This window comes from Gnatocerus cornutus, chromosome 9 (genome assembly GCF_029298725.1).
Source record: "Gnatocerus cornutus isolate USDA-ARS CGAHR chromosome 9, icGnaCorn1.1, whole genome shotgun sequence".
Classification (NCBI taxonomy): Eukaryota; Metazoa; Arthropoda; class Insecta; order Coleoptera; family Tenebrionidae; genus Gnatocerus; species Gnatocerus cornutus.
The window spans coordinates 13,170,637-13,194,410 of NC_142241.1; the positions used below are offsets into that span (position 1 = coordinate 13,170,637).

General features: G+C 37.6%; 1 protein-coding gene across 2 annotated transcripts in view; it reads right to left on the bottom strand.

The window, feature by feature from the left end:
- Nucleotides 1-10,086: 10,086 nt before the first annotated feature.
- The window catches only part of Octalpha2R (alpha2-adrenergic-like octopamine receptor), a 74,102-nt gene continuing 60,414 nt past the window's right edge, over nucleotides 10,087-23,774 (bottom strand). Inside the window, exons 2-3 of one of the 2 annotated variants that reach the window (XM_088045371.1) lie at nucleotides 14,858-15,262; nucleotides 10,087-10,708 (exon numbers count right to left, since the gene is read on the bottom strand). In XM_088045371.1, the coding sequence (XP_087901497.1) occupies nucleotides 10,100-10,708; nucleotides 14,858-15,262 (1,014 nt within the window). In that variant the 3' untranslated portion in view covers nucleotides 10,087-10,099. Of the gene's footprint in view, nucleotides 10,709-14,794; nucleotides 15,263-23,774 lie in introns of both variants that reach the window. The other variant, XM_088045370.1, reaches the window with a different exon arrangement.

Here is a 23,774-nt window from a genome sequence, read left to right on the forward strand (position 1 = left end):
CTTGCAGTTAGAACCTTGTCTTCGTAACATAAAGATAATCCTATAGCAGATGGACATCAAGCTCCGTTCTTTCTAATTAAGAAAACAAAAAGGCAATGTTAAAAAGAGTACAATTTTTTGAAGATCTTAATTTTCGAAAAAATGCAGTTAGAATGTTTTTTCCTTTTTTTTTGGGAACTATACCTGCAGACCGGTTCGTTTTCAGCAAACGCGTGTTATTATTGCCTTTTAATAAGATAAGAATAATTTTAAATGATTTAGGTTTAAATTAAGACGCACGAAATTCACCTTTTGAAGGAAAGGGTAGAGCAACTGGATAGACGCATCCTGTTTCGGAGCACCAAAAATGTGTTTTTTTTTATTCCAAAAATATTTAATAGGCAATTTGTTTGCAATTTGTTTTTGTTAAATTTAGTAAAATATTTTTAATTTACAATTAGGCTCTACAAAGTCGGAATATGAGCGATAATTTTGTGAATAAAATAATTCAGATTAAAACAAAATCGAAATACTCGTATGATCTGATTCATTTTAAAAAGTAAAATGATCCATTATAAATTAAAAAAATATTATCGTGAATACAATATGAATATAAACCGAGGCGTAGCCGAGGTTTATATTTTAATTTTATTTATAAATTTGCATTTTTGCACTGATTGTGAATATTTTTTAGATGCTACATTCTGTACATTTTTCAATTTTTGAATACCCTGTAAAATTAAAATCAAAATAATTTTGATTCTTTTATTTAAGATGGAAAATAGCCAGTTAATATCGTATTCCTTCGAATATAAAAACGTATAAAAAAATACCTCGAATATAAAACGTGTAATTTCAAAACCAAGAAAGAATATAAGATTTAATTTGCATTTGAAAGTTATGCACGGTGTTAACTACTGAAGTTAGAGAAATTAAATTCTAATTAAGTTAAAAGTAAATGATCTCTGAAACACGGCAGTCTGGAAGTTAGGCATTGATAGCCGTTGTAAATTTCTGAGGATAGTAGCTACTTCGTGCATGCTTTTTTGCTATTAAATTTTTCACGTAAATACACAGCCGAGGAGGTCACGAAAAATCTAAAAGCAAACACGGACAACTGATAAGAAAAATCCAAGTTCTTCGCGAGTATTATGATCCGCAAATTAGGCCTGATTTTTTACTAATTTATTAGCTTTTTATTCTCCATCCACAAGTTTTTTGCATTTCTGTTTAAATTCTTGTTTTCGTGCAGTTAACAAGGGATATTAATCACTTCACTTGCTCTTGATAAATATCAGTTTATTTCAAAATATTTAGTGCCTATAGTGGTTGTGGTGTTATCAGAAAATTCTTTTTAGGTGAAGTTGATAATAAAATCGGTATTACATACGACAATTATAATAATTAATATAATAGGACTTAGGATTGATCCTTTTGAACCCAGGAGTAATTTACATTTACGATTCCTTAGAAAATCTGTTCATTTGACACAAATCAGGCCGTGATTCACTGTATCAAATGTTCTAGAATAGGATATTCTGTAACGAGCTTGGAATAGCCCATATTGTGCACGAATTCTACGAAATAGTTAGACTTATTATGGTACGAAATTTTTGGAACAAAGATAAAATTACCAACTTTAAAAACAGCTGCCTGCGTATCAGTGTTTACAAGCTCGCATGCAAGTGATAATGAAAACAATCGAGAATTATCTGGACGTGTTTTACCGAACGTAAACTGGCATCCTGTAAAAGAGCTAATTTTCTAAATAAATTTAGTACCAAGTACAAAAGTACACTATTAATAACAAGGCGTCATTCAAACAATAACACAATTTTTAAATTCGAGGTAATTTCTAGATTAAACTATTTGCGTCAGTGTAAGTACTTTGCATTAAATTGCTTGGAACAGAGCTAATAATTTTTATTTGCAACATGAAGCTCACGTTTTGTGTAATTTTTCAATAATTAAATTTGCTCATAAGTAATATAACGAGTGGGCTCGAAATTGTCGGAAATTTTTTCGACAGACGAGTAGTTTTTTCGACGATCAATTGCACGAGTGAGCGAAGCGAACGAGTGCCAATTGTCCGGAGAAACAAACTACGAGTACTGGAGGAAAAATTTCCCACAATTTCGAGCCCCCGAGTTATATTCGTCATGAGAATTCAACGAACTGACAAGCAACTGACAGCTCGCGTGGTATTTTCGCGTGGAATTGTCACTCTCGCGTGGTATTTCCGCTGAAAATTTCACTAGTGAAAATTTCCAAAAAAAGTTTGCTCTGATTCGTTTATTTGAAAAATTAAATGTCTCTTATTGGTCGAATCTATGGTGAGTTGAATTCTCGTTATTATCTAGTCGTATTTAAAAGAATTAAATTTACTTGCCTTTGACGTATCGTTATTACATAAATTACGTATATGAAAATCATCCCGGCCAACAGGAAAATCTGTTTTTTCATGGAGGAAACTTGGGTCCATACCGCTGTCATGACTGGAGGTTAAGCGGCGGTTAAACACTATAAAGTAATATCAGATTTGATTGAACTGATTTAGATTGCAATTAAACAACTTATGTTCGGAAGATCAAACACCTACGTCTGATGAGCTGGAGTGGGAATGATAATAATGATTTTAATTAGTATCCAAACAATAAATATTGTTCAAAATAAATTGTTCGTCAAGGCTCCATTCTGTGTTGGTCTTTTTGCCCAGTCAAGTATAGTTTCGTTTCTAGTTCTTTTGTTTTTGTAAACAAAGTTGACTCCATAAATCCGACCTTAAGACATTTCAAAACGAACGCAAGAAACTCAAAGTTTGTGGCGTAATAATCACAAGTAAGACAGTTTTAAGTACTTTTCCTCTGTACATATCCAATCTCGACAGACTGCGGTAATGAGTAGACAGAAATCCATCCAAGCATGAAAAATGTGTTGAAATGACTCAGTGTACCACCGGTATTTCACATGATGTTAACTTAAACTGATAAAATTTCGTCTGGAACTTTGTCAATTATCGGTGCATTAATCCTCCGGGGAATGTCCGTCGTTCCATCTTTTTCCAAGAAAATGAAACACATTCCAGTGTAGAACGATCGACGTAATGGAACATCAAACAATGAATTCGTGAAAAATTTAATAAACAAAGGGCGGCACGAAAGCGAAATGCAAAACATCATGTGTATAGAAACGAAAGGAATTTTTTCTTTGAGAATGCTCTCCTTTGATAAAGAACTCAACTAAAACGAATCGTTCCACAGCGTTAGACGAGAAAACCTAATGACCCATTATGATCTCCAAGATTTTAAAGGGGACTGAGAGACTCCCGACTATGAACACAATCATGCACTTAAAACCGTATTGTCGAAACAACCGCCATTCATGCTCCGAGCTGAAACTTTTAACGCAAGAATTGTGTATGTGTCAGAGATGTCATTAATTTTCAAAAATTTTTAATCAAGCTCACGTCGCGCGACGTGCCTAAAGAGAGCCGGATTTTATTAAGAATGCACGCGCTAATTCTTGTATGAAGAGTTGCAAATTGCATTTCTGCATATCCGTTGCACTTTCATACAAGTTTCAGAACGGTTGAATCTAAAAGATTCAGATTTGATGAATTTTTATTAAATCAGGTGCACATTATTTAATGTTCTTTCTGTGGTTTTGTGTTTTTCAAAATATTGCCTCGACTCGAACTGGAAAGTTACTAGTAAAGCTGAGTTTTTGTGTGGACGTTTATTTTATTGTTCCAAACAAAGTCAAAAGTCCCTATCTACAGGTGTCCCAGAACTCGCGCCCCAGAGAGAAAGGGCTTATGGAGGCAACAATTCTGAACCAAAATTTTGAAACCATAATTGTTTAACTCAAAAAATAACCGAGATAAGACAAAAAAACTGTAGCCAATCCCAAAGTTGAACAGAATTTGAAAATTGGTAACTATGGACACACACTATCATCCATTGGTCAGTTAAACATTAGACTTTCGTTGCCTAGGAAATTGGGATGGCCTTTTACTCCACTTCTCGAATAAGCTTTTGGGATTGGTTGTTAACTTTTTATCAGTTCTTGAATACTATTAAACTTAGACAATTTTTGTTTTAAAATTTACCATCTGTATTGCTGTCGGCACCCTCCCTTGCTTTCTGGGGCGCGAGTTCTGGGACACCCTGTATAGGTGTGCTGCTAAAAAAGTTACGCGGTGGTAAATGTCAAAGAAAATTGCAAATATTTTGTCACTGGTGATTCTAATGGCAAAAATACTTATTGTGAGTTACCATTTTTGAGATATGAAAGTATTTTTCATAATTTCAAGAATTTTATTCTTTTGTCCATCAAAACATGTCGAAACATAGAACTTGGTGCCTTTTTTTAGATTGAGGAAGCATAGAGTGAACTTAACCCACAAAATTTTTCAGCAACTTATGAAATTAACCTTCTGCAAAGTCTTTTTCATGGTACTTCTTTTTTTTTAAACTTCTAGTTTTTTAAAGTCCTCAAAAGAACAGGATGGATTTTATGTATATCTTTGTTGAAATCCTACAATTTAGATTAATTTATCTAAGATTCAGGTAAGACGAATTGCGGGAGTTAAAGTTTTGAAACTTTATCAAAGCGAGTCTGAAATTATGTCTAGAGAAATATAGAATCGGAACGATAATAGGGGAATCGGAAAGAATCCATAGTACCAAAATTCTAGAAATAATTTGGAAAGTTTGCTCTTTGATCGTTGCTCATGATGTCATGAATGTCTGGTGGCTGTACACGTGCACGAACAGTTGCCTCAGGGGTAGTTGCGTTTGTTCGAAAATTGTTATTTTGATAGGCAGTACTAACCTTGTAAGCCAACTTTTTAATAAATTGTAAAGTAGGCCAAAAATATAATCAAAGTCCCAGTTTTTTCAACTTTTGACCGAAGTTGGGAAGTACCATAATTTTAATTTTTTATTGTCTCCACAGTTGAAATGACTTGGGACTCGTAATAGAGCACATATCGTTCTCATTTAATTCCAGTTGATCAGTTTGTTTATTCCCTGACCTAGATCTAATCAATCACGTGTCTAATTCTCTCTCTTGGATTGTTTTAAAATCATGTCTTTCATACGTTGGTGTCAGGCCGTCGTATCCGCCAACATTGTCATTATTAATGTAAAATGTTTATGGTATCCACTTCAACAAAGTTGTGTATCTTCGCAAGAATGATCCCAGATGAAGCCACATCAGTAGTAAATCTCAACTCAACTGCACTAAAACCAAATCCTGGGATTTATCGGCGAAAATGTCAGCTCTGTTATTGTTCTCCGACGTAAGATAAACATAAATCCGAACCTTGCCCGAGGCTTCTACGTACATTTTCGTGTTGATTTTCGCACTTGATTTCCTTATAAAATAAAATGTACACACTCGAACGCATCGCTGTCACAATAATCAATCAAATTAAAATTCACAGACGAAGAGGAAAGAATTTCACACAATATTAGCAGTTCATTGACTTAAAAACCCAATCGAGTGTAGAAAATGAAAGGTCATCAATCAGTGATTGAGTAATAGAGAATTGTGCGGAATAACGCAAGGGTCAGATCTTGGTCCCTAGCTCAGTTGAAATTATATTCCAATGGTAATTTCACTCACAAATGACATGGTAAAAAATTTATGTATTCGAATTGACACTCCCTTCGCCACGATCCAACGCAGTGTGTTGTTTGGCTTGTTTTCATAGCCCGCTGTATTTTCTAATAGGGCTACCTTCAAGGCCACTCGATCTTCAATAACACGAAATTTCTGCACACTCCTTTTGTTCCACCTTCCACCTCTAAAATCGTGATTAAAAACTCTCCCTCGAGTGTTTTTTTTCTGTTTATAAAAACTCGAGAGAGTAATTAAAACTTCTTTAAAGCGGAGTAATTAGTCAGTTCCAAAATTAGTAAACTATTTAATAACGACCCAGTTTTCACCAAAATCTTGGAGGATCAGTGTCGCAAGAAAATCAAGTGTCCGGATTCTTTTACCTTCCAAAGAATTTTTTTCAACACTTCTGGTATCTCTCAGGGTCATCGACTGTTTGTTTATGTTTACTTGTTGGGATGAGGCGATTTTTAATGAAATTTTACGCTGGTGCTGCGACAGTTAATCAACTTGAAGTTTATGGAATGCGAGATAATAATGTAAACATTGGTCAACCTGGACTGACCGCGTGAGTAATTGCGGTCGGGCGGATTTTTTTTTTGTCAGGGAAATGTGGAGATTTAGGCAAATTGCCGAAAAGAACGGGGATGCTAGAGCGGAGTTTTATTACTTTGGCCGAGGATGTAATAAATGCGGAAATAAGAAGTAATTGCGTGGAGGTTCAAGGTTAGACAACCAATGTTACAGTCGGGTTTCTATGCTGCCAACGCTGAAGACCAATAAGTTCGTTGTATGTACATACAGTTTGGGGAATTGATACCCGATGAATGGGAACAATTTTAATAAGAAGTGGGAGAGGAGTAGTGTCAGTGGGTGGCATTACTCCCCTCAATGCATCCTAGCGACAAAGTTCTCGAAAATTGTAACTCAAATTCATTGAGAAATACAATGCCTATCATTACTCATAAAAAAATAAAATTGTTGCATTTTGCATTCGAAGGACCAAATCCCTCTAATAGCGAAGAATTACTAAAGGAGCAATCATGTTAACACCTCGTCTTGCCAAAAATGATAAAACAATGCCACGACGCATGCATTCGCGCTGATGGGGGTAAATTATTTTTATCTTCCTCGCTCCAATGGCAATTATGGTTTTCTTTGTTGCGCTCATATATTTGTCCATTAATCGGTCTTGGACTCACCGAAAATTCATGTTTCTTGATGTGTGTGAGAATGAAAGAATGCAAGAATCTCTTTCTCGCTCGGTGTCCCCCACTTTCTATTAAATTTAATTCCATGCATCGGGTGTCAATTCCCCAAACTGTATTATTCTAAATTTTAAATTATCGAATAACCGTTTACAGGGTGATTCTTATGTTTTTGATGATAATCACGAATGTTAAATGCACCCCAATATTCAGGGTGACATTTCCGATATTCTTTGGTAAAATTCGTAATTCTGGTGCTACAGCTATGAAATTTTGGGAAGTTACTATTTTTGAGTCGTGTATTAACTCCAGTAACTTCAATAAAGTGCAGAATTTTTGAGCGAAAGACACAAATTTTAGAAATTTATATTTTAAAGATGAGGCAAAAATTTTCGACATTTTTCACTAAAATTCGTACTTTTGGTAATTTTAGTGCTACAGCTATGAAATTTGGGAAAGTTACTATTTTCAAGACGTGCAATAATTCCAGTAAATTGCAGAATTTTTGAGAGAAAGACACAAATTTTAGAAATTTATATTTTAAAGATGAGGCAAAAATGTTCGACATTTTCTACTAAAATTCGTACTTTTGGTAATTTTAGTGCTACAGCCATGAAATTTGGGGAAGTTACTATTTTGGAGACGTGTAGTAACTCCAGTTAATCACAGAATTTTTGAGCGAAAGACACAAATTTTAGAAATTTATATTTTAAAGATGAGGCAAAAATTTTCGACATTTTTCACTAAAATTCGTACTTTTGGTAATTTTAGTGCTACAGCTATGAAATTTGGGAAAGTTACTATTTTCAAGACGTGCAATAATTCCAGTAAATTGCAGAATTTTTGAGCGAAAGACACAAATTTTTGAAATTTATATTTTAAAGATGAGGCAAAAATTTTCGACATTTTCTACTAAAATTCGTACTTTTGGTAATTTTAGTGCTACAGCCATGAAATTTGGGGAAGTTACTATTTTTGAGACGTGTAGTATCTCTATTAAATTGCAGAATTTTTGAGCGAAAGACACAAATGTTAGAAACTTGTTTTTTGAAGACGAGGTAAAAATTTTCGGCATTCTCCACTAAAATTCATGCTTTTGTTAATTTTAGTGCTACAGCTATGAAATTTGGGGACGTAACTATTTTTGAGACGTGCATTAACTCCACGAAATTGCAGAATTTTTGAGCAAAAGACACAATTTTTTTATAAAATCAACTTAAATTAAAAAATTATATTTTTTCTAAATACATAATCCATTATTCAGATCGGCAAACATCACAAGTAATTGGCCCACTGTGTAAAATTCGCCTAATTAAAAACAAACTTGACCTTGTAAATTTTGCTTATGCAAACTCAGTTTGTGGTAAATATGAGCACGTTTCTCAGTTTTTCGTAAAATGAGCTCCATAGATTTGATCCCGGATTTTAGCTTTAACGAAAAAACATGGTGACGTTTATCCAATTATTATTAAAATTCGGGCGTTAATTGGCTGCCATGTGTATGAAGGCAACATGATCTCGTGGTGTCGATGACGTATGCAAATGTACAAAGAGTATCATTTGAGTTAGCAAACCATCTGCCTCTCGAATTTCCATAAACAAGAAGTGTCACATTGCCAAACACACTCGCAACGTCCATATTCATCATGAAATAATCTCCACGTCATGCGAATGAAATCCCCATTCTGTACCATATTGATTTATTTATATCTTATAATAATCACGAAAAACGTACACACACAAATATAGGACAGTATTATAGTTTATAATTGGTTTTTTCTTTATATAACAATTACTCTAGAGATGTAACAAGATAAAGAGCTCGCGAAATCGAAAATCGCGGGCTCAGGGCGATTTTCGATATCGCCACGCGGGGCTGCTGTAGATCGTCCAAAGAGCCTGAGGAACTCTTCGTCCGACCATCGAGCAGTCAATAGCACCATAGTTTCGTTGCAAGAATTTTTCAGGAGTCGGAGAGCAGACCCCGCGGGCTCGTGGAAGACTTCCACTGGAGACCTCGCCAAGGCATCGTCTGGAGGAAATGGAGGAACGGGAATGGAAAAGGAGGTGACGGCCGACGGCCTCCAGAGGTTTGATACAATTGGTGTCTAAACTATAGCCGAACTTCTCATTCGCTCCGTTCGTTCCTATTAACATTTAAATACGGAAAGTTACGCGACTTTGCCAACTCAAAGATGGCGCGCTCAAATCTGCGATCCATTATTGCTCTCTCATTCTCTGATGTGGAACGCGAATAATTAAAAACAGTTTTCATTGGTCCCTTGTCAATTTTGATGCGCTACGACAACGAAACGGGGAAGAAAATGTCGCTTACGACATCGTAAGTGGTGAGGGGGAGTTGGTCCGAGTGATTTGCTGATGTCGTAAGCGACAAGCAAACTAATCGGTTTCATGACGTCCCGGAAGCTTTATTGCTGAGGAAGAAGAATTAAGACTCTTTTCGGCAGACGGAGCGGCATCTTTTCTAGTCGTTAAGTCGCGCCACTTTGCATGCATGTCGCTTAAGTATTTACAAGAAATGAAGTACCTAAACATCGAAGATTCATTAAAAACACATAATAGTTTGTTCTTTAGACTATTTACGATAAATTCCAGAATGAAAGCGTTATATTATCACAGTGGTAGTCATTGCTCCATATTTTATTATTACAATAGAGTCAAATAAAATCTAACAATCGTGGTCAACTCGCAATTGATATTTAAAACTGACTAGTCATTTAAAATCTTACTATCTATAGACACAAACTCTTTGGAATAAACTAGCATGGAAGTGGATAACGTTTTGATATAAGAAGTACATTAAAACAACCGATTTTAAGGCAAGTAATGTGTTTTGATGTCATTCAGAGTTCTTTAGAATGGATTAACAGGTAAATGTGATTTTGTACTTGTGGCAATGATTACACCGACCGACATGATTCTTGCCATCAAACCAGTAGACTTGACTTTTTTCGGCCAGTGTTTTAAAACAACGTAAAGGTCCGTGTGCACGACACGTTACATTATAATATAGCGACCGGCGTTCAGCAACATTCGGGCGTGACGCGACGCCATCTGTCTTTTGATTAAAGTTTTCGTGAGTTGACGACGATTGCGTCATCCGAACTAACAAGAAATAACAATGTACACGTATATCGAAGAGTATAATAATGTACACGTGAAGGATTGTCGAGAGTTCAGCGTCGATAGAGGGCACTAGGTGCGCTGCGGTACTGCGCAGTACGTATTCGTCGACTGACGCATTCGTAGCAGCACACGTAAGCCAAACATCACTTAAACAGGATCCTCCTGAAGGCCCTCCGGAAGTCCTTGTTGAAGATGGTGTAGATGACGGGGTTGAGCGCCGAGTTCATGTACCCCAACCAAAAAGCGGTCGAGAATGCAATCCCCGGGATGTCGTAGCTCAACCTGAGGATGTACATGAAGAAGAACGGCAACCAACAGGCGATGAACGAGCCCATGATCAGCCCCAAGATGAGGGTGGCTCTCTTCTCCTTCTTCCTGGCGATGCGGCGCTTTTCCCTCTCGGGATCTCGAGGTTTCTGGACGCGCGGCACTTCCTGCTCGATGATCTGTTCTTTACTCGAACAGGCTTTGTCTTTAGGTGTCCTTCGGTTTTTGCCCGTTTTTCGACCGAAAATTGGTTTACACAGACGGAGTTTTAAAGGTTTCACAACGGCACAACGAGACACTACACCTGAATCCGAACTACTCGGATCGAATTCGCTCACCATGTCCGTGTCGATGCCCATCGATGGTTGTCGCATACGGGACATCGCCGCCGCTTGCTGTTGCAGCTCGCCGTTTACGGATAACGTAGAACCGCGGAATTGGCTCTGCGCCAGAGGGTTACGGGCCACCTGGGCACTTGTGAACACCTGAAACAAAACGATTTGTCATTGCCGTTTGGGGACACAAAGGAAACATTCATGTCACAACTGCTTGGGGCCAACAAATAACCATTCTAAGTAGATAAAAAAAAAGCAAAAAAAGAAGCCACAATGAGTTCAAGATAATGGTTTCGTGCAATTTTAGATGTGTTTTTGTTTTAATCAGTGGTGATGTGTCCGAAGTTCTAAATGATGGGCGAAAATAGAAGAGAAATAGTGGAATATCAGTTAAATAAGTATCTACAGTCAGTCTCAGATAACTCTTATGGCCATTTTGACAATTAATTTAATACATTTTGGGTTTCTGGGCTTTATGAAGGACGATTCATTTCTTCTTTCAGCCCTGAAAATTGAGATTTTTGCACCTAGTTATACAAACGACTATTTTGCTTTAGTCGCAAATGACAGTCGGAGGAGCTCGTTTTTCTGCGCTCACAAATGAGAAAAACTTAAATTAGAAGAATGAGGAGGGAAAACACGAGAAATCCGATTTTAGATGTAGGAAACAGAAAAACAAAACAAGGAATGAAGGATGAAGGCTAAAACAAAGTCTGGAAGTAAAAATATGTAAAAAGAAACGAAATTAAAAAACAGATCTATAATTTAAAAAAATCAGGAAGCTGAAAAATATTCAAAAGAACCTGAGGATTCAAATAAAATGAAGAAAATAGAATCATAAAAAATGTAGGTACTCTAAAGACGGAATTGCGATTTACATAGAATGAGAAGAAAGAAGCATGTAAAAAATTAATAAAAGGAAGTGAAGAACACGCAAAAATACAGTCAAATGAAAATAAAATTAGGAAAATGGAGGAATCATAACGAAAAGAGCTCAATTTTGAAAGAAAGCAAGAAATGTGGATGAAAAACTAGAATTCTGGTCGATGCACGAGATTTATCTGAGGTTAACTGCAATGAAAACTAACGAAGAAAGAATAAAACGAGCTTTATATTCAGCGTACCCATTAGATTTCGCAGTGTTCCAGTCTTATTACCTAATTTGAAAACTATCTTAAGAGCTGAGAGCGTTTTGTGTTAACAGTCAAGTGCTATAATTTCACTTCCTGCTCCCTGCACAATGCGAGCAAGTTGACGCAGAAAAATCGCGAAAGCAGCTTCAGTTTCTAATTAAATTTCAACCTGGTAATCAAATATTAATCAATTTTTTCATCGGAAATCCGATAACCAGATTCATTTCCTGTCTGAACGCTGGCTGTATCAGAATAATTGTAACTTACAAATCAAATTATCGCTCAATTCCTCGAAATTAAAACTCTTCTTGGATTAAATTAACGCTGAAGACCACAAAAAAATCACAATTTACGGTTTCAATCCCGTTTCCATTAACTCAATTAATTCGCATATATTCAACGTAAACATCCAATTAAATTAATATAATGAAGCACGCAAGGTCCTAAAGACGCAAAAAAACGACCAACCTGTGGGTTGGGTCGCAGGACAAATGTTCGAGATTAAGATTTCGGTCACGCGAAGTGTGAAAAAATCCCCAAAATTTGATTACGAGCCTTGCAGGGATTGTAAAAGCATCTGTTTAATGTCAGGACGAGGATTGCCGTTAACGACGTCGTTTTCTTTTCGTGTTGTAATCGTCTTAATTGATTCAACTTGTAAGATTTTCCTGTTAATGCCAATTTAATTGTGTCAGCTATATTTACTTATGCAAGCGAGTGGTTTCGGCGGTTTCGATAGCGACTCCCTCAGAGTTCGGCATATTCGAACACAGACAATATAATCCCTGATTGTTAGTTTTGCGATTGCGGTGCTCAGAATTACAAACGTTGTTCTGAATCAGCGTGCTTGAGGTTTATCAAGACCGAGACGGTAGTTCAGTGGAGTTCGATGGTCTTGCAAGTACACCTTTGGGGATGTTTGGTGTTCATTGTACAGTTTATTGATTGATTTCGGCTTTTTCAAGACCGCGACTTTGCAAGAGTAGACTTGATGATTATTATATCGATTCTGCAGTGCTTATCGCCTCAGACTCCCCCATTAGTCCGACTTTGGTTGATCATCGATATTTGAAAATTCTCCAAACAGCAATCTTGCATTTCCGACTTTGCAACTTTCTTTTAATCACTCACGATTTAATCTGGATTTGAACTCGTTCCAAACAAATGGGAGCGTCGTAAGAAGGAGATTTCCCTAAATTGAACAATGTGATCGACTTGAGCACAGATATGTCGAGAATGATTTGAATTTTGTCCCAAATATGTGCAATTCCAGACATCTGCTCTATAGTTTTGGTCTCAGAACTACAAAGCTTCTTCAAACGGCTTAAAAATTTTCTAGAGTTTCCGTGTTACTTTGTAATCTGCTTTGGGACGTCTTAAACCCAACTCCCTAATTTCCTAGTTTATTTAAGGAATTTCAGGGAATATTACGAGAGCAGGTAATGTCTACCAGTTTAATAATTATAATGCAGCGAGAATATTGTTTCATACGTCAATGCATGGCAATGAGCTTTCCGTATTATTACTACGTGCATAAATTACGATTTTCCGCACAGCTTAACATTAATAGCACGTCTTTGTCAGGTGGCGCCAATGGCGATCCGGCGCAAAAAATCACGTTAAAGCTCAGCGGGTTCTGACGGCAATGCAAGTTTGTCCATTTTTTCAGATTAACGTTTCCGGGATAAGGTGCCAACTTTGTTTAGTTTTCTACAAATAAAATGCCTGCTTTACCGGGAAAATAAGCTTTGTTCCCGTTGCGGTAACGGAGCGACCGATTTGGCTCGGACCGAACGTATAAACAATCGTTTTCCACCTAAATTATTGAGTTATAATAGTTGACAGAACTTGTGGAGTCTCTTTCAGGTTCAGCAAAACAACTACTTTCGAGGCGTGGGCGCCACAGGTTGTTGAATTAGTAATGACGGAAGTGAGTGAAGTGCAAGTCTGCACTTTGCGGTAATGATGGCTGAAAAGAAGAGCTTGGATTTTTAAGAAAAGAATGGTGTAGCTTTTAGCTGGGGAGTAGCTGCGTGTAATTTACAATAATACCGAGTGATTTAAATTCGTTTCCTGGGAGGGAGGAAAAACTGTTTATTTAGATTTTTTGTGTGTTGTTTTGCCTTCGAGACGACAATTTGGCGTAAAATCATCGTAAACTCGTAGTTTTTCCATCCGGATCTTTTTTTCGCCATTGAGTTGAGCGTAATACGGTCTCCACGACGCTATTTGCTCGTTCCAACTTCCGATATTAGCGTCCTAACGAACAAAATTGCCATGTTCTCACAATGGAACTTAAAATCAACGTACGGAAACTCCCGAAACTTGTTAAAACTTTAATAAAACACTAACAAATGGAGATCGGCTCGAAAAATTGCAAATGAACTCGTTAATTCCGTTACTGCCTCCTCATAATTTTTATTGCGCCATAAAAGAAACCGTTTAATTAAACTTTATGGAAATAATGCTTAAATAATGGAGTGGATCATTTGCTAACCCTTGCAATTTATACGAAAATAAAGGAACCTGATGGCCGTCCGGTCACTTATTTTCTCCCCTTTTTTACTGTCTTGTGTAGCTCGTAATTTCTTTATTCCGAGCACTCCTGAAACCGCCATCAAATTTTTGTATGTTGTTGTAACAAAAGACAAACTTCAACGTACACAGCGATGGAGTCTTGAACAAACTTAATAACCGACGAAATAAGAGTCAAGTTTTTAAAGTGGAAAGTTACAAGACTGCTAATGTTGTTATAAAAAGATACGAGCCGTAAACGCGAAAATCTTTTTTCACTACTAGCTTGACAACATGTGAGCTGTGAAATTTAATTTCTCTCCTACACGGCGCATTTTGGGTTGCCTACATCGCGGTGAAGTGTGGTAAAGTGTGCCCTGCAGTGTCGGGTGTCTCGATCAACGTATTCTGGATGTTTTATTGTAACCTAAAAATTTCGCCGTGACTTTTAATCTCGTGAAAAATATGGATCATCCTCGCCCCCCATAAATCCGTCGAGTTAGCCGAACGTCCATATTTTCACGAGATTTGAAATCCGGCGAACTAGCCCTGCTACGAACTCTACGTAATTGTCAAAGCCATAACCTACTTGGACGTCGTCACCGTCGCAGCTCGTTTCACAATTCTTCCCCTCACTGTCATTCGTACAAACCTTGAGCGTATCCTTCACTTCCAGCGCCTCGGCGGTGATTTCTCCCGCGTCACTGGTTGAAATATCGGACGCTAAATCACATGTGACGGTGGGAATGGGCATGGGGCGGGGAATCGCCTCGATGGTGGCGATTTGTCTGTCGCCGTCCCGCGGCGACGTGTTGCTGTTCCGATCGACGGAACCGCCCGCAGTGCCGCCGTCGCCGTCTCCGTTCGCTTTCTTGGGAGTGTTCGTGAAACTGGTAACGGCGTCTTGAGGTTGGCGGCGGGGCGGCTTTCGAATGCCACGACGAGCGCGGGCTTTGGCGGCGTAGTAAATCCGTATGTACACGAACACCATTATGCACGAGGGGATGTAGAAGGAGCCCAATGCGGAGTAGAGGACGTAACCGACTTCCTCGCTCAACTGGAAAAAAAGATCAGTCAGTACAGCGCCTGCTTACACTGTCATGGGGTTGGAAAAGTGTGTCGTATGGCGGAGATTTCCCAAAGTGCCACTAAAAATGATGAAATTTTCTTCTCGTTCGTTTTAAATATAGTCTCGAGTTCCGCAGTTTGATTTATTCCATGTACTGCTTTATCGCCACCCTCTATATAATTTATGGTCACTTCTTATAGTTGCGAAGTAACAACATAGTTTGGGGAAAGTTTGGTTGTCTTTACGTATTGAACTTGAACTTTTGGTAAACACTCCGCGTCGCACACAAGTCCGAAAACATAAATCAATTTAAACTTTGGAGGATTTTAAGTCGAAAACACCTTTTGGAAAAAAGTGATTTCATTCCGAAATTGAGACAAACACATCGTAGGAGAGATCGGTGGAAATTGTTCAGTTCTCAATGATCCGAACTTAATTAGCCCGCGTGCATTTTACGATTTCGACCCCCGATTAGCGCCATAAAGCCATTTTACGGCCCATTCCGAGAGATTACCGGCCTAAATATTAATATCTATTTCGGGTTCGAAAAACAGGCTAATAATTTTTGCAAAATAGCCCCGCCAGGAATCACACAATTCCGTGTTCCTTCATATCAAAGGATATACGAGACACAAAATAGCGCTTAGCAAGCACAGCGGAAATCAATATCTGCCTCACAAAAACTTGGCCGACACATTTCTCTCGTGCCCGAATAGGACTTGAGGGACTTTTTTTGAGTAATAACAGACGGAACGTCATATGCACTCAGGTTTCAGTAAAAAATTCGTCGGAATGTCACCGGATTAATCCGGGTCCGAACGTCTGTCCGGAGAAATTAGCCGCAGGTTTTTCTCCGGTGGTAAAAAGGTCTTTTAATCTGGCTGTAGGTCGCTAGGGAAGTGTAAATGCTGAATTTTAAAAGTGGGAACGTCTAGACGGGCCACAAAAACGTTAAGAACGAAGGGGATGGATTAGGGGCATTATTTTTCAGCTGAAATTTCAAGAAATGCGGCTGTTGCTCAAAGGAATTAACACTTTTAGATTAGCCGCTGAAAATCTAAGTTTCGTAGTTGCGCGGCGTCCTTTGGTTTATTTCTGTTTTCATGAAGCGGATGGCACTTTACTGCGAAAACTACACGCCTTAGCTCTCTCGCATTGCAACAAAAATTTACAAGAAACGTGTGTTTATGCCGCGGAGGAAACAGCGAAGACATTCTGTGTGTTTTCGTAATTCAGCGTGAATTTCAAGCGGAGCATCAAATTTCGTGTTCATCTTTTAGAATGTTTATTCGTGATTGGTAAATACTAATGTGATTGCGTTAAAAAATGTTGAAAAGCATTCACTCAGCGCTGGAATCCACTCTGGAAATTACCTAAAATGCAGTGGTGTTTCGTAGGGGATGAAAATGACGTCCAACAATGTTAAACAAAGTTATTTGGCAACTAAGTTTATTCAAACAATACGTGTTTTCGACGTCAAAGTGATCTATCCGCTTCGCTTCTAGCATATCTGTAACATAAGATTTACGTCGGTTTTTCGTCTAGTCCGGAGTAAGTTTCCAATTTAAAACGAGTTTAAACTTCCGTTCCTAATTCCGTCAGTCACGGTCTAAACTTACAAACAGCATTACGAAAGGTGCACAATTTTCCTGGATCATTTCACTTGAATTTAAGGAATGACAAATAGAGCTCTCGCACGAAAAAAGGTAAAAATTCCTATTGAGAATTTACAGCGTGTCGCCAAATCTCCTAAAACCTCATTAAAATTTATAGAATGTATCTAAAATCTGTTTTTTTATTTTATCTGTCATTGAGGAGATTTTTCAGACGCGAGTTTATGGCTGTTCTTCCCCGGAAATCCCACACATAAACCCTTTTATATATTAATCTCCGCAGAGAAAAACAGGGGAAAAGGTGGCGCTGGATTCAAATCATTTGAATAATGGCGCCGGAAATTGTTGGGTTAGGACTCTCGATAATAAAAATGTTTTATGTAGACGACGCCTTCAGTCTTTTGAAAACGCCGCTGTTATATGCTGACATAAAATAAAATATTCGCGCCGCGTTCCGAACTCACCTGTATCGAACCGCCGTCGATTAAAATTATTGCCGCTCGTTTCAAGCGGTGATTCTTATTTTCCCCGCAAACAATAAAACTTATATAGCTTCTTGCGGAAGACAAAGTAGTCTTTGGTAATAAACTTAGCGTTGTCCTGTCATTTTAACTTGCTCCAACTTTTCTTACGAGGATAATTAAGGCGAGTTTTTGCGAGTGCCAAAAAGAAGTGATCATCTCAAGATTCAGTTAAAAAAATCTTCTCACCCTCAAACTGTAACCTCGTTAAAATCACCTAAAACCACAAAGTCTCCATTTCAAAGCAGATCTTCTAAGCCCTTTATCCCCAACACGACATTAAAATTACAACTTTTACCTTTGTCACCCGCCTAGGGTTTTTTGTGGCCTCGCATTAATACGATTGCGTCCGGAATAGCCCCAAGAAATTCTCCCTTTACATTTTTTTTTCTCAGCTACATCCTGTTCTTGAAGTTCCCGTTAAGTTATGGTCTCAAGTCCGAGATTGTCTGAATTTTTTTCTCCTTGCCAGTAGCAGGAAGGAAATAATGGCGAAAATACCGAGGCGAAAAAAATTAAAGGAAATTGAAATATCTCCATCGGTGATACATTTATATCTCAAAATGCGGCCGTGTTTCTTTACATCGACCAAGATTGAACGGTCGTCAATTTTGTCGATGTCGAAAAGATTGACTGGCGTCTGTTTCAATTTGGGGGAAATTTTACGCCCAAACAACGAGGAGGGCGCAATTGTGATGCCCGTAATCAATTTTCTTATTCAAGGGGAGAATTATGGGGATGCGCGAGTTCTCCACAAAGAAAGAACCCAAAATATGCAAAAGTATTCGAAACTCTTGAATTTTTCGGATTGTTTTCAACCTCAAATTTTTCTTCACATCAAAAATAATTATTAATTCTCAAATTATTTGCTCCAGAGACTTAAAAAAAATTCTTGAGGCGCTTCACACGTTTTGGATGTCTCTAGAAGTCTTTTGGTTTTTTGTTATAGGATTCTACGTTCACTTAATTAATAGTAATAAAAATTTTCACTTTTCCAGTACAATTTTTTCCAAAATTATTATTTTGTTAATCTGGCCCGGCGCCTCCACCATTTTCAGGTTTATCTGTTTTCACCCCCAAGCAACTTCCGGCAGCGAGCAAAAGTCCGCGGCAATCAAATTAATGTTTTATCTTCCAAACCAGCCATGATAATATTAATAAATGTAAGAATCCTCAAGTGCGAGTTTCTGAACTTGATGACATTCTTTCCACCCCCATAATTTTTATCACGTACATTTGGGATATTAGATATTAGTCGGCGTGAAACGAGTCAAGTGATATATTAGTCTCTGGAAAACATTTTTATTACGCGATGGACGGTTCAGAGCGACCTCTGTTGTAATGGAAGTGGCGTTGGTTGAATTTTTTATCTGGCAATCTTAAAAGTCGTGCTAGTGGAAAATTCGGTGCTTCATGGCAATTTCGGTGAAAAAAACGGCCTGTGAAATTTAGAAAGTTTTTATAAATTCGTTCTGTTTTAGTTCTAATCTGTTGTAATTTCAAGCGGCAAATTTAAATATCACCGCTATGAAGTTTCTTTCGCCGCTTCGCAGAGCTGGAAATTACCAAAATTATTCAACGAAAGGCCGTTAAATCTCTTGTAGCCGGCGACAGGGGAATTTTGAGAGGTGACGTAAAGTAGCAAAGTTGCGCTTAACCTAAATCTGTTATTCTGATTTCATGTTCTGCGACAACGACGGATAAAACAGACTTACAACTCTCATTTCTCTCTCAATGTACATATTAACAAACTGCGACAGCGCCGCACGTTCCGACTGATAAACGTCCACTTTTAGAAACAATTAATAAATCAAACGTCACAAATATGGCCGCTTTTTGCACTGCAACGTTGTTCTTTGATATATACGCTCCAGCAAGTTTTTGTGATCAAGGGGATGAATTATAGTCGTGACGTCAGTGACAGCTTGGAGGGAACAAATCCGATTTACTAGTAATCCAAAAAAACGACGCGTTAATGACACATGTTTTTCTTTAATCGTGTCGATAGAACTTCGGCGTAATGTACAATTTGAGATAACGTATCGGAATTGGGTTGTTGATTGTAGTTCATTTTTCCGAGGGAAATTTCACGAGGTTTAGTACGCCTGATTTAACATTACTAGACTTGACAAATGGATACGAGTGTGTTTTTGTCATCGGCTTTTTATATTAAGGTTGTTCGGTAAATTAGCTACGAATTTTCCAGGAAACCACTCAGGGGGAAATAACAACAAATGGAACATTTTTATTAGTCGATATAAAGATTCGGAAGAGCAACAGATTACCGTTGACGAACGAAAAAAAAATCGCCTGGCGCATCCACCATTTTCTAACCTGGCTAAAAACACGTAACGTTTTTCCTCCGTCTGATTTTTCTCAGCGCTCTAATTAGTGGAGTTTTCGACATAGTTTTTGCAAGACCCAATCGTCGCCCGTTGATCTTTTTGTAGAGAAAAACTTGTTTTCTTGTCTAATAAAATTCCAAACTTCTCCGGCAAATATTTCATCGTGAAATTCCAGCTGCTTTTTGCTCCGAACACGATGCATTTTTGTGTCAGCTTATGTAGTGGAGAAAAGCCGTCGTTGCACATTTGCATATAGCTTCAAGGGGAGTTATTACGAAGATTGGTGCGTTCTAATGAGTCGCATCGATTTTTACCCGACGCGAATTAAGTAGTTTTCCTGATATTGTCTGGGAATTTTGCACGCGTGAAATGTTGTAAACGACAATTTATAACTTCTCAGATAAATCGGGTTTCAAATCGAAAACGTAAATCTCAGAATGGTGATTAGAATAGCAATGGGATGATGGAAACGTTTCCTTTATATTTCTCTCCATTGTAAAGCGTGCAATAAATCTCCGAGCTGTGTACTTACACTGTTTTCTATACCTACATCTCAATTTAAAGCCCCTCAAAACAATATTTTCCAAAGCATCGACTTTTTGATGAAATTTGGAACGTGCTGAAATGGCATAAATTAAAATTTTCACTGCCTCAAAGTTTTTACATTTGTTTTATCTCTTTTATTATATTTTATGTCCACAATAAATTTCAAAGCTCGTGAGCTTTTAAACTTCAGAACTGAGATTTTCAGGAGACAGCTATTTCCGCAGACCCTGAAATTGCTGAAATCATGAAATCCCGTGAATTTGGAATGCTGAGGTCCTGAAATATGCGATTCGGCATTTGTTTGAAACAAGTTAATTTTACATCGACAGAATAAAATTTACAGTCTGAACAGTCCAACGCGGGAGTTCAAATGTTTCCCAAACAATGATATCAGTTCAAATTATTAATTTTTATTTTTGTTGTCATAAATGTAGATTTAAATTTTAGAGCTCGTAAAAGTAGCGGACGCAGCTTCATTTCCCTAAACTGTGAATAACTGAAAATCGTTGTGCAATCTATTGTTGATAGTTTCATTACCGTTTTAGAGCAGTGCATAAACTTGCATTCTATAATTTCGTCATAAATTCGTAAATATGGTACCGATATAAACCGAAAACAACAATAAATTCTTCTCGCAAATGTGCATCATTTCGATCACATGAAATTTATAGCTTGTTCCAAAATGGAAAAGGAGCACTCTGTTTTATTGCCTAAAGATTCATACAATTCTATATTCTTTTCAGTTCGATTTTCCGCGATAAAATCATAGTGAATATCGGTTATTTATGGCCCGTTCGCTAAAACATTTTAATTGATGGTGGTAATAAATTTTAATTAAACCGGAGACTAGAATAATTGTATTTCGAAAATCACGCCACTTTTTATGGCCTTATGTAATTACAACATGACCTCGTTACAGTACTGCTCGTCCCAAGCGCGTTTTGCTCCCATAAATTTAATTTTTCATTGATGTCAAAGAAGTAAAATCTTCATTACGCGTGGAAATTTATGCAAATAAATGTAGTCGTAATCCCGAACTCTTTCCACTCGCATGGTCCCTCGGAATTTTTCCCCAAAAAGAGATAAATAAAAGATAAGCAGTAAGTGTATGTTTTTAACGACATGCTCCCGGGGCGGCGTACGCGAATAAATTCCACTTTAAAAATAAAAACTCATAAATAAAACATCGGTTTCTTGGTCATTTCAGGCGATTTATATCCGAGGGAGTATTGCTAGATTATCCGGAAAATGTGTCATAAAGAAACAATACTTTTCATATCAAAGGTGTCGGAAAAAAACTGGAATGTGTTTAATCCTGACAACAAAGCAACTTCAATTTCTTCGCGTCATATTGAGGGCGCAAGCGGTGGTAATTTCCGCTCGCAATAAATTTCGGCGTGTGGGGGGTAAGTGCACCCGCGGCATTTGCGGGAATTTTGTCCTCGGACAAAAATGGGGATTTTTTACAAATTTCGTGGAATAAAAGAGTTTGACGTGGGCCCGACAACTTCAATGAAAGCTTTCATTTCTTTCCGCGAAGTTGTCTGAAATTTCGATTTTTCTGTCTGGAGGAGACAAAGCGTAATTTCTTGAACGCCACCTTACCCAAATTTCCAAATTGCGTGTTCGTCGTTTTTCACGTCAGCCGGCGCCGAAATTCAATTCAATTCATCAAAGCTAGCGAAACTTCGGCCCTGGCGTGCGGGAAATATTTAAAAGTGCAGAAAGCGAAGCTATGGATAGTAATAATTGAAAAAGCTATTTCGTGAAAGCGCGATTTGAATATTCGAATTCTGTTAATAAAATTCCTCATGAAAACAAAACTCGCAAACAGAAAAAGCCCAAGCCGTGCATAGAATATTGAGCAAAAGCGGCGTCTAGTCTCGACAAGCGAACGTCTAGTAAATTGCTTAAGATAGGAGTGCAGAAATGGGGAAAATTGCCAGAAATCAGAAAAAATATCGCATTTCAGGGGAGAATGATTGTGATGAATGCCCTGGGGGAAGTACTACTTATAAAAGCTCGGCAACGGGGGAAAGTAATAGAGATAAACGAGGAACTGCGCACGTGAGAACGAAAGTTTTTTACTGGTACAATAGTCACACGTGTGACTCCATACTAAAACGTATTTATGACTTTGATGGCCACGTGGGAGCTAGAAATGAGAATATATGACGGGAGTCGATACCCTACCCGTTGTTCAACGCAAATTAAAAATGTTTGTCGAGGGAGGAAATTTATTTGAAGGATTTGTCTTAAGCGTTTTCGACCCTTGAAACTCTTGGAATCGGAGAAAGTGTCAGATCAGCAACTTTTAAATTGCTAAAATTGGTGTGTCTCCAGAAACAAAGATTTGTTCTTGGGTTAAAGGCGATTATGTTTCGCTCGGAAAGTTTTTGCGACTCCATTATTTTAACTGTTTTTCTAATTACTTCCACGAAATATGTGTCAATCCCCGCATTTAAATACAGCGTGATTCATATAATTTTATTTGTACACAGTTGTGCGGATCACACTGTATCAATTACAACACAGTGACGCCCAAAAGAAATTAGTTTTTTGTCACTGCAGAACGGCTTCAAATCGAATCGAATGAACTAGTAATAGGACGTCATTTGAACTACCAACACTAACAATAAGTGGGCAATTAATTTCGTTGTTACTTTAGAAGTAGTTAATCTGAGTCTTGTACGCTTGTAGTAAATGTAGTTAGGCTGAGCTTAAGCGTAGATGTAATTGGGTCGAATCCTTTACACGCAAGTTTAGCTGATTTGTAGTAGATGAAGTTAGAATTTTAACGAACTCAGCCGAAGAGTCAACTTTCCTTGCTACTTTAGATGCAGTTAGACTGACTTTTTTCGTTGTTACTTCAGATATAGTTAGGCTGAGTCTCTTAAACGCAAGTTCTGTCAGAGGTTGAGCTTTCGTTACTATTTGTAGTAGACGTAGTTAGAATTACTTTAAAATTTGAACTCAGCCAGCGGGTCAGCTTTTCTTGTTACTTTATATGTAGTCAGCTGACTTTATTCGTTTTTACTTTAGATGTAGGCAGGCTAAGCTTTTGTTGTTATTTGTAGTAGATAAAGTTAGAATTACTTTAACAAACTTAGCCGACGAGTAAACATTCCCTGTTACTTTAGATGTAGTCAGTCTAACTTTTTTTGTTGTTACTTGATATACAGGATGTCCCAGAACTCGCGCCCCATAGAACAAGGGAGGGTGCCGACAGCAATACAGATGGTAAATTTCAAAACAAAAATTGACTAAGTTTAATAGTATTCAAGAACTGATAAAAAGTTAATAACCAATCCCGAAAGCTTACTCGAGAAGTGGAGTAAAATTTCCTAGGCAACGAGAGTCTAATATTCATCTGACCAATGGATGATAGTATGTGTCCATAGTTACCAATTTTCAAATTCTGTTCAGCTTCAGGATTGGCTACAGTTTTTTTGTCTTATCTCTGTTATTTTTTGAG